The sequence below is a fragment of the Chaetodon trifascialis genome, chromosome 7, assembly GCF_039877785.1.
Source record: "Chaetodon trifascialis isolate fChaTrf1 chromosome 7, fChaTrf1.hap1, whole genome shotgun sequence".
NCBI classification, from domain to species: domain Eukaryota; kingdom Metazoa; phylum Chordata; class Actinopteri; order Chaetodontiformes; family Chaetodontidae; genus Chaetodon; species Chaetodon trifascialis.
The window spans coordinates 20,847,828-20,862,145 of NC_092062.1; the positions used below are offsets into that span (position 1 = coordinate 20,847,828).

The following is a 14,318-nucleotide window of genomic DNA, read 5'->3' on the forward strand; positions in this document are numbered from 1 at the left end:
TTGTGATGAGCATTTTTCACAAATAATTTTACTGACTCAATGATTAATCATCAAAATAATTGGCAGATTTAACAATAATGTTGTCAGAGGGAAACCCGTGCACTTCATCATATTGTAATATTTTGTCTCCACTGTGCTTCTTATTTCCTTCTGTGAACTCTTCTCAGTTGATATGAAACAAAATCACTCTTCATTTGATTTCATATATTTTAATGTAACTGGTGTGATTGATAATGGTAGAAAATATTTCAAAAAGGGATCCCTGGCTACAGAAACTATGTATATTCCACATCATATTTCAGACACCATTATACAAGTATACACATACAGTGTGTAACAGGATACATGTCTTTAGTCCATGTGGCATCACTGCTGAAATGGACATTTGGCCCAACGCTTTATAACGCTGTTATATCCATTCAAAGTCCATTAAAAAATGTCCATGTGCTCTACTGTCTCTGCCTGGTCAACAGCAGTAGTTCATTGTCTGTTTGTCACAGGACACCCCACACTTCCTCAAAGGCAGAGCAAATCTTGGCAGAGGTCAGTGCTGCAGACAGGGGGTAGTTACTGATGGACACAGTCTTCTCTGTGTAGTCCACATTCACCTGATAAAGACACAGAGATCAGTTAGACATATATTTGACGCTTACGGCAGTGAATCAGCTTCCATCTTGGGCTATTTCTCACCGCTCCATGTGCAAATGCTCCAATCACCACAGCAGCCGGTCCCTCTGGCACCAAAGACCGGGGACAGACAGCCTCTCCAGCCGAGAAGGAGGTGGATATGCGGGGGCAGCCAGGAGGCAGGTGGTCAGACACTGGGTTTTTAATCATCCTCAGAAGCTTCTGCGGACCATCAGCAGCCCTGACACTCAGTTTGTGCAGCAGTTGAACTAAGACATAAGAAGAAGAAGAGAGAGGGATTAGTAGAAGGAGAGGGGTAGTTAAGGATATATTACCATAACACAGGTGAGTCAGACTGGCTGCTTTGTACTACAAAAAGATCAACTCCACATGCACAGCTCATACACAGAAAGCATTCAACACCGGTAGTTTACCCATAAGGCCGCAGAAACGAGTGAAGGTTCTTGGAATGCGGGTCTGTGGGTTGATCTCTATTAAGGCGTTTTTCTCTGTGTGGATGTAAACCTGCAACAGGCCTGCCCTGTTCAGTGGACTGTCCATTAACATGAGCAGACACTGGCAAAAGGAAATGTGATACTCAAGTTAAAAGTTATTTATACAGCTGTTTATCACAGGTATTGAAGAACATAAGAAAAAACTGTCAGACAATATCAGAATAAGAATACTTCGATCCCTGAGGGGAAATTAGGGAATTTCAGTACAATAAGCAGGTACACCAGTGGGGTTTTTCATGGTAACTGTCAGTAATACGTGAAGCATTAAAGAGAGATATGACTGCTGCCCTATTATTTCAGTAATCTAAGACCAAAGCTGCTGCTCAGGGGTTCAGAGTTCAGAGGGAATATTGATTCTAAAGACAATATTTTAAGGTCGAACAACTCTGGATTTTTTATATCCATTTTGACACTCATGTTTGAGAGTTAAACAACATGCTGATGACAGATCAGCCAATATGGTTTTAAAGAAAAACACAGGATGAAAAAACACTTTTGAGAAGGATCCCTTAAATTATGTTATTCAATAAACTTGGTAGTGCTCTTGAAGTTTTGCCTGACACCTTGTCCAACACCAGAATACATGTGTGGAGTTAAAATCAGCCATGATGCCAGTATATTAACCAGGCTCTACAAGTTAGGTTTCACACCTAAGGGTGGATGACTAGCCTCTTTCCAGACCTCTGAATCTCTGCTAAAATGTCAGATTAGGGGCACTTCACTCTGACTTTTGTTACACGATCCTGAAACGAGTTTTTACCTGATGTGTGATGTCTGGTCTTATATTTCCCGGATTCCTTCCACTTTTGACAATCATGTTTTTGTGTTGGTCACAGTTTAACAGCTCAAAGGTTTTTCCGACCTGGGAAATACAAAACACACAAACGACAAAAATCGGTTATAAATTAACTTACTGTATTCGTTACCTCAATTTAAAGGTATGGTTACTGATGTCACTTCCACTCATATCAGGTAGGGGCTGCATCATAACAAGACACAAACACGACCCTGACGCTTTACCTTCACTGTTTCTAACGATGCTCCCTCCAGAATAACAACTAGTCTCCTCTCGGACATGCGGTCGTGTAGGCTGCGGAGGTGTTTGGCTGGTTTTGGTTCATATTCGTCCAAATGTTCAAGACCACGCTTCTTCTCATTTGGAGTCGCCATGTTGCCTTCCTTCGGATGGACTGTCGCAGAAGGTGTGCGTCACGACAAAAGTGCGCGTTCACGAGTGGATGGCTTGTAACTGGTAAGTGCTCAGTTTGGCGCCCTTTAACGTAGCTAACTATATTGTGTGTATTGTAAAAAAATTAACAACATCTGATTATTTGTTGTTTTATATTTAAAAAATCGGCGTATCCTCAACGGCGTTTGTGTACGCGCGCGAATGCTCCCCCACCACTATGATTATTACGTCACTTGTGTGCGCCGGACGTTCATCTACAACGTGTTGCAGGAAAATTCACGTGTGGACATTTTCATCTTACGCTGTACAGCCAGAAGTTGGGTCAAAAAAGAGCAGATAAATCAGTGAGTATTTGAAGAATTGTTGAGCTCAATACTCAAAGACGAACTCAGTCGGTTCGTGTGAACTGAGGTCTTACACGTCACGCGGAGTTTGGTCAACTTATGTTCGGCGTGTAACTGGTCATTGAAGCTTATTCTGTCATTACTTTGTCACTGCAGACGTGCAAAAGCATTTGAGTGCTTTGTAATTTAACGTTTAGGGTAGCTGTGTCTCCAGTAATGTAATTCCGAATCCATATGAGCCACCAAAAAAACCCTAGTAGAATATACAAGTAAAAAATATGTAAACAGGGTGAACTGAGCGTTCAGTGACTACAGCTACAATGCTCATGTTTCTGCCATTTCCTCAGTTTGACAGTCTTTGATTACCTGGAGAAATATTTTTCCTGTCCTGAGCTGAATTCTGCTTCCCCCAGAGGTTGCAGAGAGCATCTATAAGAATATTATTATAGGGAAGCTCTTATATCCTCACGGGACTCACTGGATTAAAGCGTAACCACTTTGATAAGAAAAGCCATTATAAGTCAGTCTGTATGCTTCTTAATAGGTGTCTAATTATAGCAATTGCAATCAAAGTCACATCTGATACATTTTTTCAGTTTATCTATAGATATACTTTACTTCTAGTATTTTTGTGCCTTTTAACAATGACTTTAAATGATATTGCTTGTGATTTAACGAACGATGCATATAGGATGCTCAAAGACTTTTAACCTGCAGTGCATTTACTTAATGCAACACCTGATCGTAGTTTTGTGGTTAGTGGTCAGGTAAACATTGTTTTGTGAAATAGTGATGGTGTTAAGAAATGTTGAGGAATTTACTGACGTTCAGTACAACATACCATAACTTACAATATGTGAATATCTGTAGGTGTATTTAACCTTCTGTGGTTCACCCAAACTTCTGCGAAAGGAAGCTCTGCAGTTGTCTGTGTCTAGTCCCATTACAGCACAGTGTAGTCTAAAGACAGCTCTAACCTAAGTTCACATATACTGACGTTGTTGTTTTGCACAGGCTTTGCAAAGACGAAGCATTACTTCCCTCTGCTTTTCAGGCTATTTGTGCAGCTCGGAGTCATGGGTCGGAAATTGGATCCCACCAACAAAGTGAAGAGAGGACCGGGGAAGAAAGCCAGAAAGCAGCAAGGAGCAGAGACTGAGTTGGCCAAGTTTATAAATGATGGTAATTGACACACATTTCCTCTGTACGGTAAAGTTTAACAGCAACCATTGCTGACTTCATCGTAGTGGCTTGTTGCTCACAGTGTTTCTTCTCTGTTTGCAGAGGAAACAGGACCAAAACGGCTGTCAAGCAGGGGCAGGAAAAGGTAAAAACTGACTGATATCATTACACAAAATGACATGACTCTGTATACAAGTGGCTCATTCACATTCATTTTACAGAGCTGCAAAAAGAGTCCAGAATGCGAAGCCTAAAGATGCTGCTGAGAAACAGCCCAAGAGAGGTAACCACACCAGATGATTTCTGTGTACACATTATCTGTGTAAGTGCAGATAATCACTACCCAAAGAGCTTAAGGATGCGTGTGTGTGTGCGCGCGTGTGTGTGTGTGTGTGTGTCCTTGGCTTACCTGCTGTCACAGATGATACAAATAAAACAAAGATCTGTTGTTTAAAAACATATCCGAGGTGAAGTTTGTGGCTTTTGAAGGAAACAACAGATTCATTGTTTCTACTGGAACAGATTATGGTCGTGGTAGTTATCTTTTTCTTTTTCTCTGAAGGATTCACTGATGACAACAGTAAATGGCTGAAACCAGCAAAGAGGAAGCGCAAAATTGATGAACCTCTAAGTGAGGATGACAGTGATGAGCACTGGGAGGAAGAGGAAGATGAGGAGGAAGAGGAGCAGCCACCGCAGCAGCAGAAGAAAAAGGAAGGAAAAGACCAAGGAAAGAAGGGTGCCAAAATAGGCATGAAAGAAGTGAAGGAGGAGGAGGAGGAGGAGGACGAAGATGATGACGACGAGGATGATGACGACAATGACGACGACGATGATGATGATGATGATGATGATGATGATGAAATGGTTGATGACTATGGTACACTGGATGATGGCAGTGGTGATGAAGCAGCTGAAGAAGAAAGTGATGGAGAGGAAGTATGTGAAATAGTTCTGCTTTAACTTTTTACAAACTGCCACTTTGATGCGTTTTTCTCCATTTTAAACCAGAAATTTGACTGAAATTGTGAATTTAATGTCAAAATGTGTTTATTGCCCAAACTGCAAATTTATAGATACAGTTCCTGATTTCTTTATAGAGACTCCCACTTCACTGTCGATGTGTTTAGATGGTGCTACTGGGTGTGGTGACAAAACCGGGGGGAGGGATCTTTCAGAGTTTAGGGGTGTTAATGTGTAAATATACAGTCAGTATAATTAATCATTACTTTATGCTTTTTTTCACATTCAGCTTCTTCCCATCGAGCGCGCAGCCAAGAAAGAGAAAAAGCTGAAGGAAACCATGGGTCTAGAGAGTGATGATGATGACGATGATGAGGAGGAAGATGAGGAGGAGGAAAATAAATTGGATTCTGACATGGATGAGGAAGACACAATACAAACAAACATAGAAGAGATTGATCAATTTAGGCTCCCAGGGGCAGAAGAGAGTGAGAAGGAAGGTGAGTGATTTTGTTTTTTTCCTCCATTCTTAAAGCAGCAGATCGCATCGTTTTGCCAGAATTGTAAATACTCATTTGCATTTTTTTTAGGAGTCCTTCCTCTCGACCTGAAGACGATCCATCAAAGAATTAAGGACAATATTGACGTCCTTTGTAATTTCTCAACAAAAAGGGAGGAGGGGAAAGAGAGAGCAGAGTACATCTCTCTTCTGAAGAAGGATCTCTGCACTTATTACAGCTACAACAACTTCCTCATTGAGAAACTAATCGACATTTTCCCTCTTTCAGAGGTGAGTGATTTCTTTTATTTTAGTACCAGAAAAAGCACATTGTCGTCCCTGAGATTCTGATGTTCTTCTGTGTTTAGTTGAATTACAGAAATTATGAAAAAAAAAATATTAATCAGTCCTTTTTCTTCTATTTTTTCGCTTACAGCTGGTTGATTTCCTTGAGGCCAATGAAATTCACCGACCCGTCACTATTCGGACCAACACGCTGAAAACGAGGAGGCGGGACCTTGCACAGGTAAGTGCTCGGAGTGGGAGAGCTGGATTAAATGGACAGTTATAATATTTTAATTTCTTTATTCAAATATCAAAATTCACAGTATGCCTCATCATATTTCTTGTAAATCAATTCACTTAAAAGACAGACAGATGAATAATCTTTAGGGGGAAACTCTCACACGTGAGACTATTATCTGGGCTTTAGGAGCATTCTTTGGACATGTAGGCAGTGTCTTCAGTTGGGTTTTTACAACAGTTTGCGACACACAGCCTCTTTCTTGTTTACAATCAGCTCTGTGTTGCCTAGCCAGCAGTTTTCACGGCTGGGGTGAAGACACATGCACATCAGAAAAGCCTGCATTTCTATACAGAAGGAGAATCGTTACGAAAGACTCGGATATCAACAGCTTTTCAAGAAGGTGGTTAAACGAGTCATAGAGGGAGGCTGTGTTAGTTAACTGGATCATGCACAGCTGCATGTAAACAAGAATATTGGTTGAATATTTATTTTCATTATCCGTGTAAATAGCTTAGTAGGAAAACTGGAATAGTTTGCACATGTAAAAACTCAGTCATTGAAATATGAGTTCAATAAGTACAGTCAGCAGAACAAAAAGTGTGTTTTTTGTCCTTGTTTAGGCCTTGATCAACAGAGGAGTGAACCTCGATCCGCTGGGGAAATGGTCTAAAGTTGGGTTGGTCATCTATGACTCCTCTGTTCCTGTAGGTAAGTTTCCATTTTTACTTTCAGCTGTTTATGCTTTGTTAGGGATCCTCATCGGAGAATATCTGAGGCAGGCTGTAGCTGCAGGAGCTTTCAAGATAAGAGATAAGATGAAGAGGACTTTATTCATCCCACACCGGGGAAACTTAGTCCATGTCATTCTCTCTATATTTTAAATCAGGCGCGACCCCAGAGTATCTGTCAGGTCAGTACATGCTGCAAGGAGCCTCCAGTTTCCTTCCGGTCATGGCGCTCTGTCCTCAGGAAGGAGAGTTAGTGTTGGACATGAGCGCAGCTCCAGGAGGCAAGACCACCTATATTGGTAAGATATGCTGCAGTTATACTTTGTGTAGTTGACAGTAACCATATGGGGTGTTTCAGACTGTGCAGTGCAGACTAAGGGTTATTTGAATTATTGATTAATCTGCATGTAATTTTCCTGATTAATGGATTAGCTTTTTTTGTTGAATTTGTGAAAAATGTCCATTATAATTCGCCCAACATGATGTATTTAAATTCTTTATTTTATCTATTCAGTTTACTGTCTTACTATATGACAAAGAAGAGCATCAGATTATTGCATTTGAGAAACTGGATCCAGTGAATTTTTGCAATTTCTACTTGAAAAATGACCACAACAATTAAGTGAATATTAAAATAGTTGCAGATTAATTTTGTGTGGATCAATGTACTGATTTAACAATTGCTTGAGCTGTAATATAGGATCCATGCAAATCTATTTAACACTACATGTGAACACTCCACCTTTAGCTCAGCTGATGAGAAACACAGGAGTGATCGTGGCAAATGATGCCAACGCTGAAAGACTGAAGAGCGTGGTGGGAAACATCCACCGTCTGGGGGTCACCAACACTGTTGTCTGCAACTACGATGGACGGCAGTTCCCAAAGGTGACACTCATACATCTTTAGGGTCTCTCTGATCTGCATTTAGAGTTTGATTTCACGCACTGACTTGTTAAAAAATACTGCCCACAGGTAATGGGTGGCTTTGATAGAGTGCTGCTCGATGCTCCGTGCTCAGGCACAGGAGTCATCGCTAAAGATCCGGCTGTGAAAACCAGTAAGGTAAAACATGTTCACTGTGTTCTTATACATCCATATAAATATATGTAGTTAGTTTTAGATTAGTGCTTAATGTGTTTTCCTTTGTCCTAACAGGACCAGGCAGACATCCATCGTTCTGCTCACTTGCAGAAAGAACTGATTCTATCTGCCATCGACTCTGTCAACGCCGAGTCTCCGACAGGAGGGTGTCTGATCTACTGCACATGTTCAATAATGGTATGTGTGCTGCGTTCACATCAAATTCCAGATTAGTTTTGTTTCACATCTTCTGCATTCATTCTTAGGGTTACATGTTATTGGCTGAAGGGTTTGGGTATTGATTTAAATGTATTCCACCAGGTGGAGGAGAACGAATGGGTGGTGGACTACGCCTTAAAGAAAAGGAACGTCAAATTAGTTCCCACTGGGCTTGACTTTGGCAAGGAAGGCTTCACCAGGTAAATTAAATGACCATATGTGTTTTTTCACTTAGTGGATGAGTTATTTAAAGGCTCTGATCTTCAACTCTGAATTTATTTTTCCATTATTTCAGGTTCAAAGAGCGTAGATTCCATCCTTCTCTGCGGCTGTCTCGCCGCTTTTACCCTCATTCCCACAATATGGATGGGTTTTTTGTGGCCAAGCTGAAGAAGTTCTCCAATGTAATTCCGACAACACCAGCAGGAAAAGGTAACACTTTCTCGTATGAGCACAAGCCGACTTTGATCACGATAGTTTCCCTGTTTAACGTGGACTCATCCTCTGTGTCTGTTATTTGTTTAGAAGAAGAAAATGCAGACGCCCCCGAGGCCACAGTTGTTACAGACTCTCCTGAAGAGAAGCCATCCAAAAGTGGCAAGACGAAGCAGGCCGTCCCCGGCAAGGCAGACAGCTTGAAAGAGAAGGCCCAAGCCAATGGAACAGCAGCCAAGAAAACAGCAGACATGAAGCCAAAAGGCAAAAAGGACTCACCCGCTGGACCGAAGAAGGCAAAGATCGCCAAGATGGATGGAGGGACTGCGAAAGGGGCAAAGGCCAAGAAGCCTGCAGTGAAAACAGCTGATGATACTCAAGCATCAAAGGCTGAGAAAAAGGACGGGAACAGGTTTGAGAAAAAACAGGGCGAAAAGAGAAAAACGCCAGTGAAGGCAAAGAAAAGAATGGGAAAGAATAAATTCAAGAAGTTGAAGCACATGTTGGAAAAACAAGACAGAGAGTGACGATATGTACGGGGCGATAAAGTGTCCTAGATTATGTCAGAACGCTGTAGAGTTCCTTATGGATCCAGATCACCGCCTGTCGGCTAACCAGTATTCTGACTGCTGTGCTCTGTCGTCGTTTCAGAGCAGAGATACTGAACGTGTCAGTCAGATATGATTGTAAATCATATGTACAAATGAACTGGACTGGTCAACGATGTTATCCCTCTAGTTTGGTCCTCTTTTTTATTTGTATTACAGAATATTCATTATGTTTGTCTGTTGATTTAATTGCAGGTTGTGGCAACTTCCTTAAATCTGTGAAACATATTAAATCTTTTAAGAGTTTTCTCATCACTTCTTGATTCATCATTCATCAGTGGGATCATTTGCTTATTTGATCGGTAAACGTTCAAGCCAGCTGTGAAAAACACTTACAGCTTTCACTCAACTGCCTCTAATCACATTTTAAACATCTATAAATGTATTTTGAATGTATTTTTAAACATCCAAATTGACATCTGTGATTGAAATTCTCCATCGAAGCCAGTGGTTCATCGTTATTACTCACAATGTAACAGAAAATGTCTTAAATCTGAATTTTGACCATTCAGGATGTAGAATCTTGAATTAAAGTTCTGACTGATCATAAAGATGCTGCAGATGTCTTTAGTGTCAATCTTTAATATGTTACAGGGCCTTGCCATGTGCTAGTCAGTATTGATTACAATGATCAGTTTTACTTGAATAATACAAAACAGACTGGATGGGACTTTATGCTGGAAAGTGTTTCACCACTGTTGTCAGAGTGTGGAAGCAACCAATCAGATTGGTCCATTTCGGACCGGAAGCTGTGTTGTTTACATTTTCTAAGATGGCGGCGGGGATGTATTTGGAGCATTACTTGGACAGTAAGCTGATTTTTATGCGTTACACATGCTGGAAAATGTTTCTACCTGCTTGGCTCGTTTGTACTTTGTCTTTTATTATGTAATATAGCTAAAGGCTAACACGCGTGCGGAACAGGCTGCTTCAACCGTTTCCTCACGGTCAGAGGGGTTTCGGCTCAGTCTATTTGCTGGGATGTCGTATCGAAGAAAGGATGCTGTTTTGAGATTGTACAGTACACATACCGTTCTAGTCGCACATTATAAGCTAGTTTAAATAAAATTAAAGAGCGAAGTCATTTGTCTTTGTGCCCGTGGCTGTTGACTGCAATACTCGTGCATGCTAGTTCACGCGGTATCGTTAACGGCAGCCGTAGCATCGCCCATCGTTACGCTTCATGTGGATCTCACTGAAAGTGGGATTAAATTGTTTGTTGTCTCCCCCTCCACCACGCCAGGCATAGAAAACTTGCCCTTCGAGCTGCAGAGAAACTTCAATTTGATGAGGGATCTAGATCAACGCACAGAGGGTGAGAACAATGAACTGCGTGATTGACTTGGATTTGAACCCTGAACTGTCGTCTGAGACCTGTTAAAGCACACTACACCACATTTTGTCTCATCTTTAAACAGATTGGTCCCAAAGGGATCCCAAGGCAAGTCTGCGGGGTCACAACGTCATTAAGGAATTAATTAAGCAGGAAAAACAGTTGTTTTGTTTTTTTGTTTTGCCCTTTTCTTGTGAAATACTGGATACTTTAATTTCTTGAGGCCACTCAGAAACAATTCAAGACTGTATAATCATTTATTTGATTGAAGTACTCACAGCAAATGTCCACAGTAATGTCCTAACCTGAGTCACAAGTAGACATCATTTCATTTTTGGCTGTCATGAGCCAAAAGGTTTGGGATCCACTGATCTGCAGTAGTTCATCAGACTCAGTTTGAAAACATTTCTAAAGAACGGCCTTGTGGTAATAATTGACTTTTGTTAATTTAGTGTACCAAAATGTGAGTGATGTTTAAATTCACAAAATTTCTAGCCAGTATCTTCGCTATTTCCTGTATTTCAGGCATAAATAAAATGATTGCCCCTGCATGTAAAGTAAAACAGACACCTAATATTTAAAGTACATTGTTGTTGGAATTATTTTCTGTATGTTTAATTGTACACAATCAAGTTATATCACATTTACAACATTGCTTTGATGCTTTTACCCTCATTTTAGAAGTTTTACTCCTTGTCTCTTGCAGATCTCAAAGGACAAATAGACTCTCTGGCTAAAGAGTACACAGCCAACGCCCGGACTCTTTCCTCTGAGCAAAAGCTGTCCATACTGAGGCAGATTCAGCAGTCTTACAGTAAATGCAAGGAGTTTGGAGATGATAAGGTGCAACTGGCCATGCAGACCTATGAAATGGTGAGTGTCCTAGAAATTCCACACATCTATGGAGAGAACGATAACATCCGCTGTGCTGGATGTACATGAAATATGTCTGTTGTGTTTTCTGCAGGTCGACAAACACATCAGACGTCTGGACACAGACCTGGCTCGGTTTGAGGCTGACCTGAAGGAAAAGCAGATTGAGAGCACAGACTATGATTCCACCTCCAGTAAGGGGAAGAAAGGTGTGCTGTCAAAGATTTGAGATTTTTTGCACTGAGGACTGCCAGGGCAGGCAAAACCAAACGTTGTGTGATTGTATGATTCCAGGTGACTCCAGACAGAAGGAAAAGAAAACGGCTAAAACAAGATCTAAAGTGAAGAGTTCAGATGAGGATGGCAGTCCCAAGAGTGCACAGAAGAAAGTCAAACTCCTCCAGCCGTATGTTACGTGTTTACTTTTCATCTTTGAAGTCAATCATTTTTAGTTAGTTTTATGATCATACTTTCATTCTCATTTGCAATACTTTCCTTCTTCAGAGGAGAATTCAACAGCCCCTCTACCAACTTTGGAAATGTGCACCCATCTGATGTGCTGGACATGCCAGTGGACCCCAACGAACCCACCTACTGTCTGTGCCATCAGGTCTCCTACGGCGAGATGATTGGCTGTGACAACACTGATGTGAGTTTTGTTTTATGGCGCCCTTTCAGCCTCAGTCAGAAGTCTCAGTTAACACCTGTCCAGACTATAATGCTAGAATCATATGTTATTGGATCGAATTTTGTAAAACATTTCCATGGGGAAGAGGGTGGCACAGTGGAGCAGCAGGTAGTGGGCGTGCCTCACAGCAAGAAGGTCTCTGGTTTGATCCCTGGGTCGGGCAGGGCCTTTCTGTGTGAAGTTTGCATGTTCTTGAACACAGAAAAAAGTATTTCATTCAAGGGACCTTTAATGGGAAGGACCTACGACCAACTTTTGATTTTATGTGTATTTATTTAAATTAATATTATTTGCCAGTCACAACTATTACAAAGGTCAGGCAACAATGTACTTTTATGGTAATAACCTGAAATTGAGGAGATTAGATAACAGTAATGATAAAAAATAAGCTCAGGGTAGGACTAAGTTAACGCAGATAAATGCAGATTATGAAGTTTTGGAGTCCAGCAGTCTCCTCTTGTCTGGATAAGGTCACAGCTGACAGCGAGTCATTAATTAGCAGACGCCATACTACTTATACTGTCTGTGATGTCTCTCCTTGAAAAGATTTATTGTGTTTCTGATCTGGTCCTTCAAATAGTTTTATCTTGACTAAGTGCTGCATTTGCAGGGATAATTAATGGTACATCATCGTTTTTTGTCTCCTCTCCAGTGCTCCATTGAGTGGTTCCATTTTGCATGCGTGGGCCTGACAACCAAACCAAGAGGCAAATGGTAAGAAACTCAGTCTGAAATGGAGGGTGGACAGTCCTGTTTTCAATAAGTGCACTGAAAGTGTGAATTGTTACCTGTTCAAGTCAGTCAGCTGAAGGTTTCTGCTGTGTTTTTATCTGTGCCATGCAGGTATTGTCCACGGTGCTCTCAAGACAGAAAGAGAAAATAAAAACAAGAGGTTGCCCTGGAACAAAATGTGGACACTGATCAGATGGAAATTGAGAAGAATATTTCTTCATTAATTACTAGATTTTTTGTTTCTCATCTTCTTTAACATTTGGTGCTTTTTCTTTTGGTTTACGTAATTTGCCTTGGTCTGATGCAGAGTGTGTGAAGGAGCCAAGTGGTTACAAAAGTATTTAAATATTGATTTTCTTTTGTTTAACGGTTAACAGTATTTTTTTTTTAATTACCTTTGGTGCTCTTATTGTGACTTCTTTTTTTACATTTTATTTTACGAGTGAATAATAAACACACTACAACTGCCCCTAATGGTCTAACGGTTCCAAGTTGTCACAATACTTTTTACAGTATTCACAAGTACAACTACAAAATTGAACACCGAAATCATAGATCCATGGATCACTTTTTGCTTTGTTGTATAGTTAGTTTGTACTTGTTTGTACTTAGCCTGGAAACACTAGTTTTATGTTTTAAGTATAACAAGAGGGCAAAAGAATATGAAGACAAATGCTGCATCCCGTCAGTATTAGTCATCTGTGGTAGTGAGATAAACCATTTCATTTTAACATTTGATTGAGTGCTGTATAGAAAGTAAGACATTTTGTGAAAAGTATTGTCATTTCTGTAGCTGAAACATTGGTACAGGGGAGAGGGGGTGCTTGTGTTGTCAATCATTTGAATACAGCTACTACCTCAAAAAACTGCCTTTGTGTCTGTTTTTCATTATACTGTGTCTGCTTTCCCTTCAAAGAAAAAAAAAGTCTGTTAGGGGGACATTTGGTAGAAGTCCTCTAGACGTCCGTTATTATGATGATTATTATTATTATTATTGTTACGAGGCAGCTACTACCAGTGGTTTAGTGTCAGTGTAAAATTACCAATACTTTGGAAATACATCACTCCTGCATTCAAAACCTTACTTAAGTAAAAGTATGTATTATCAACAAAATGTAAAAGTATCAAAAGTAAAAGTCATTATGTAGTAAAATGGTCCCTGTCAGTGTTTAGCTCTTATGATGTCTTATGATATTACTGTTGCATTAATGTGTGCTACATTTTGCTGCTGTAGATCTTTAAGGTTGACCTCATTTTAACTACTTTATATACTGTTGAGTAGTTTAATCTGCAGCAATGCATCCTATTGCTATCCTATCCTCTATCCTATCCTCTATCCTATCCTCTATCCTATCCTCTAAGATCATATGTTTGTCGCTGTCATGTGAGAATTTTTATTTCTAAAAAGTCAACTTGATCGTGAGCTCAGAAAACAGCCCTTTTTTCAGCTTTGTGAAGTGCATTTTAAAGCTAATCTAAGAGGGGATTTAAATAGTTTACTGATGTTAGACTGATGTGTGAAGAATTTGAACTCCTAAAGGAACACTTAATCCTTCAATATATCAGAAACATTAAAAAAAATGGGAGTTTCAGGTGTCTACATTTGGCTGTATGTGTCAAAGTGGGGTGGGGGCAAAGCCTCTAACTCATAGGGTTAAAAATATGGGACTAAAGTGTGTTCACATGACAGCAAAGCCACAAGACAGAAAACGAGTTATTAAATGCAACAATTCAAGATTGGAATTTCCCCTCGTGGGACTAATAAAAGAATATT

At 40.3% G+C, this 14,318-nt stretch overlaps 3 protein-coding genes across 3 annotated transcripts; 2 read left to right on the forward strand and 1 right to left on the reverse strand.

The window, feature by feature from the left end:
• Positions 1–437: 437 nt before the first annotated feature.
• Positions 438–2,349, reverse strand: emg1 (EMG1 N1-specific pseudouridine methyltransferase). Its single transcript, XM_070966182.1, has 5 exons — positions 2,163–2,349; positions 1,903–2,004; positions 1,062–1,203; positions 691–896; positions 438–608 (listed from the first exon to the last, which is right to left on the reverse strand). Exons 1-5 carry the CDS (start codon positions 2,310–2,312, stop codon positions 495–497), a joined length of 714 nt encoding a protein of 237 aa, XP_070822283.1. The 5' UTR covers positions 2,313–2,349; the 3' UTR covers positions 438–494.
• Positions 2,350–2,588: 239 nt separating this feature from the next.
• Positions 2,589–9,466, forward strand: nop2 (NOP2 nucleolar protein homolog (yeast)). Its single transcript, XM_070967261.1, has 16 exons — positions 2,589–2,675; positions 3,730–3,857; positions 3,960–4,002; positions 4,079–4,140; positions 4,420–4,796; positions 5,110–5,320; positions 5,411–5,610; positions 5,756–5,845; positions 6,466–6,553; positions 6,732–6,872; positions 7,322–7,461; positions 7,549–7,638; positions 7,732–7,854; positions 7,978–8,075; positions 8,171–8,307; positions 8,401–9,466. Exons 2-16 carry the CDS (start codon positions 3,752–3,754, stop codon positions 8,835–8,837), a joined length of 2,343 nt encoding a protein of 780 aa, XP_070823362.1. The 5' UTR covers positions 2,589–2,675; positions 3,730–3,751; the 3' UTR covers positions 8,838–9,466.
• A 202-nt stretch (positions 9,467–9,668) lies between these two features.
• Positions 9,669–13,693, forward strand: ing4 (inhibitor of growth family, member 4). The gene is made up of 8 exons (XM_070966167.1): positions 9,669–9,727; positions 10,162–10,233; positions 10,958–11,124; positions 11,219–11,333; positions 11,419–11,530; positions 11,629–11,773; positions 12,465–12,526; positions 12,656–13,693. The coding sequence occupies exons 1-8, from the start codon at positions 9,691–9,693 to the stop codon at positions 12,693–12,695; spliced, it is 750 nt and encodes a 249-aa protein (XP_070822268.1). The 5' UTR covers positions 9,669–9,690; the 3' UTR covers positions 12,696–13,693.
• The last annotated feature ends 625 nt before the right edge of the window (positions 13,694–14,318 follow it).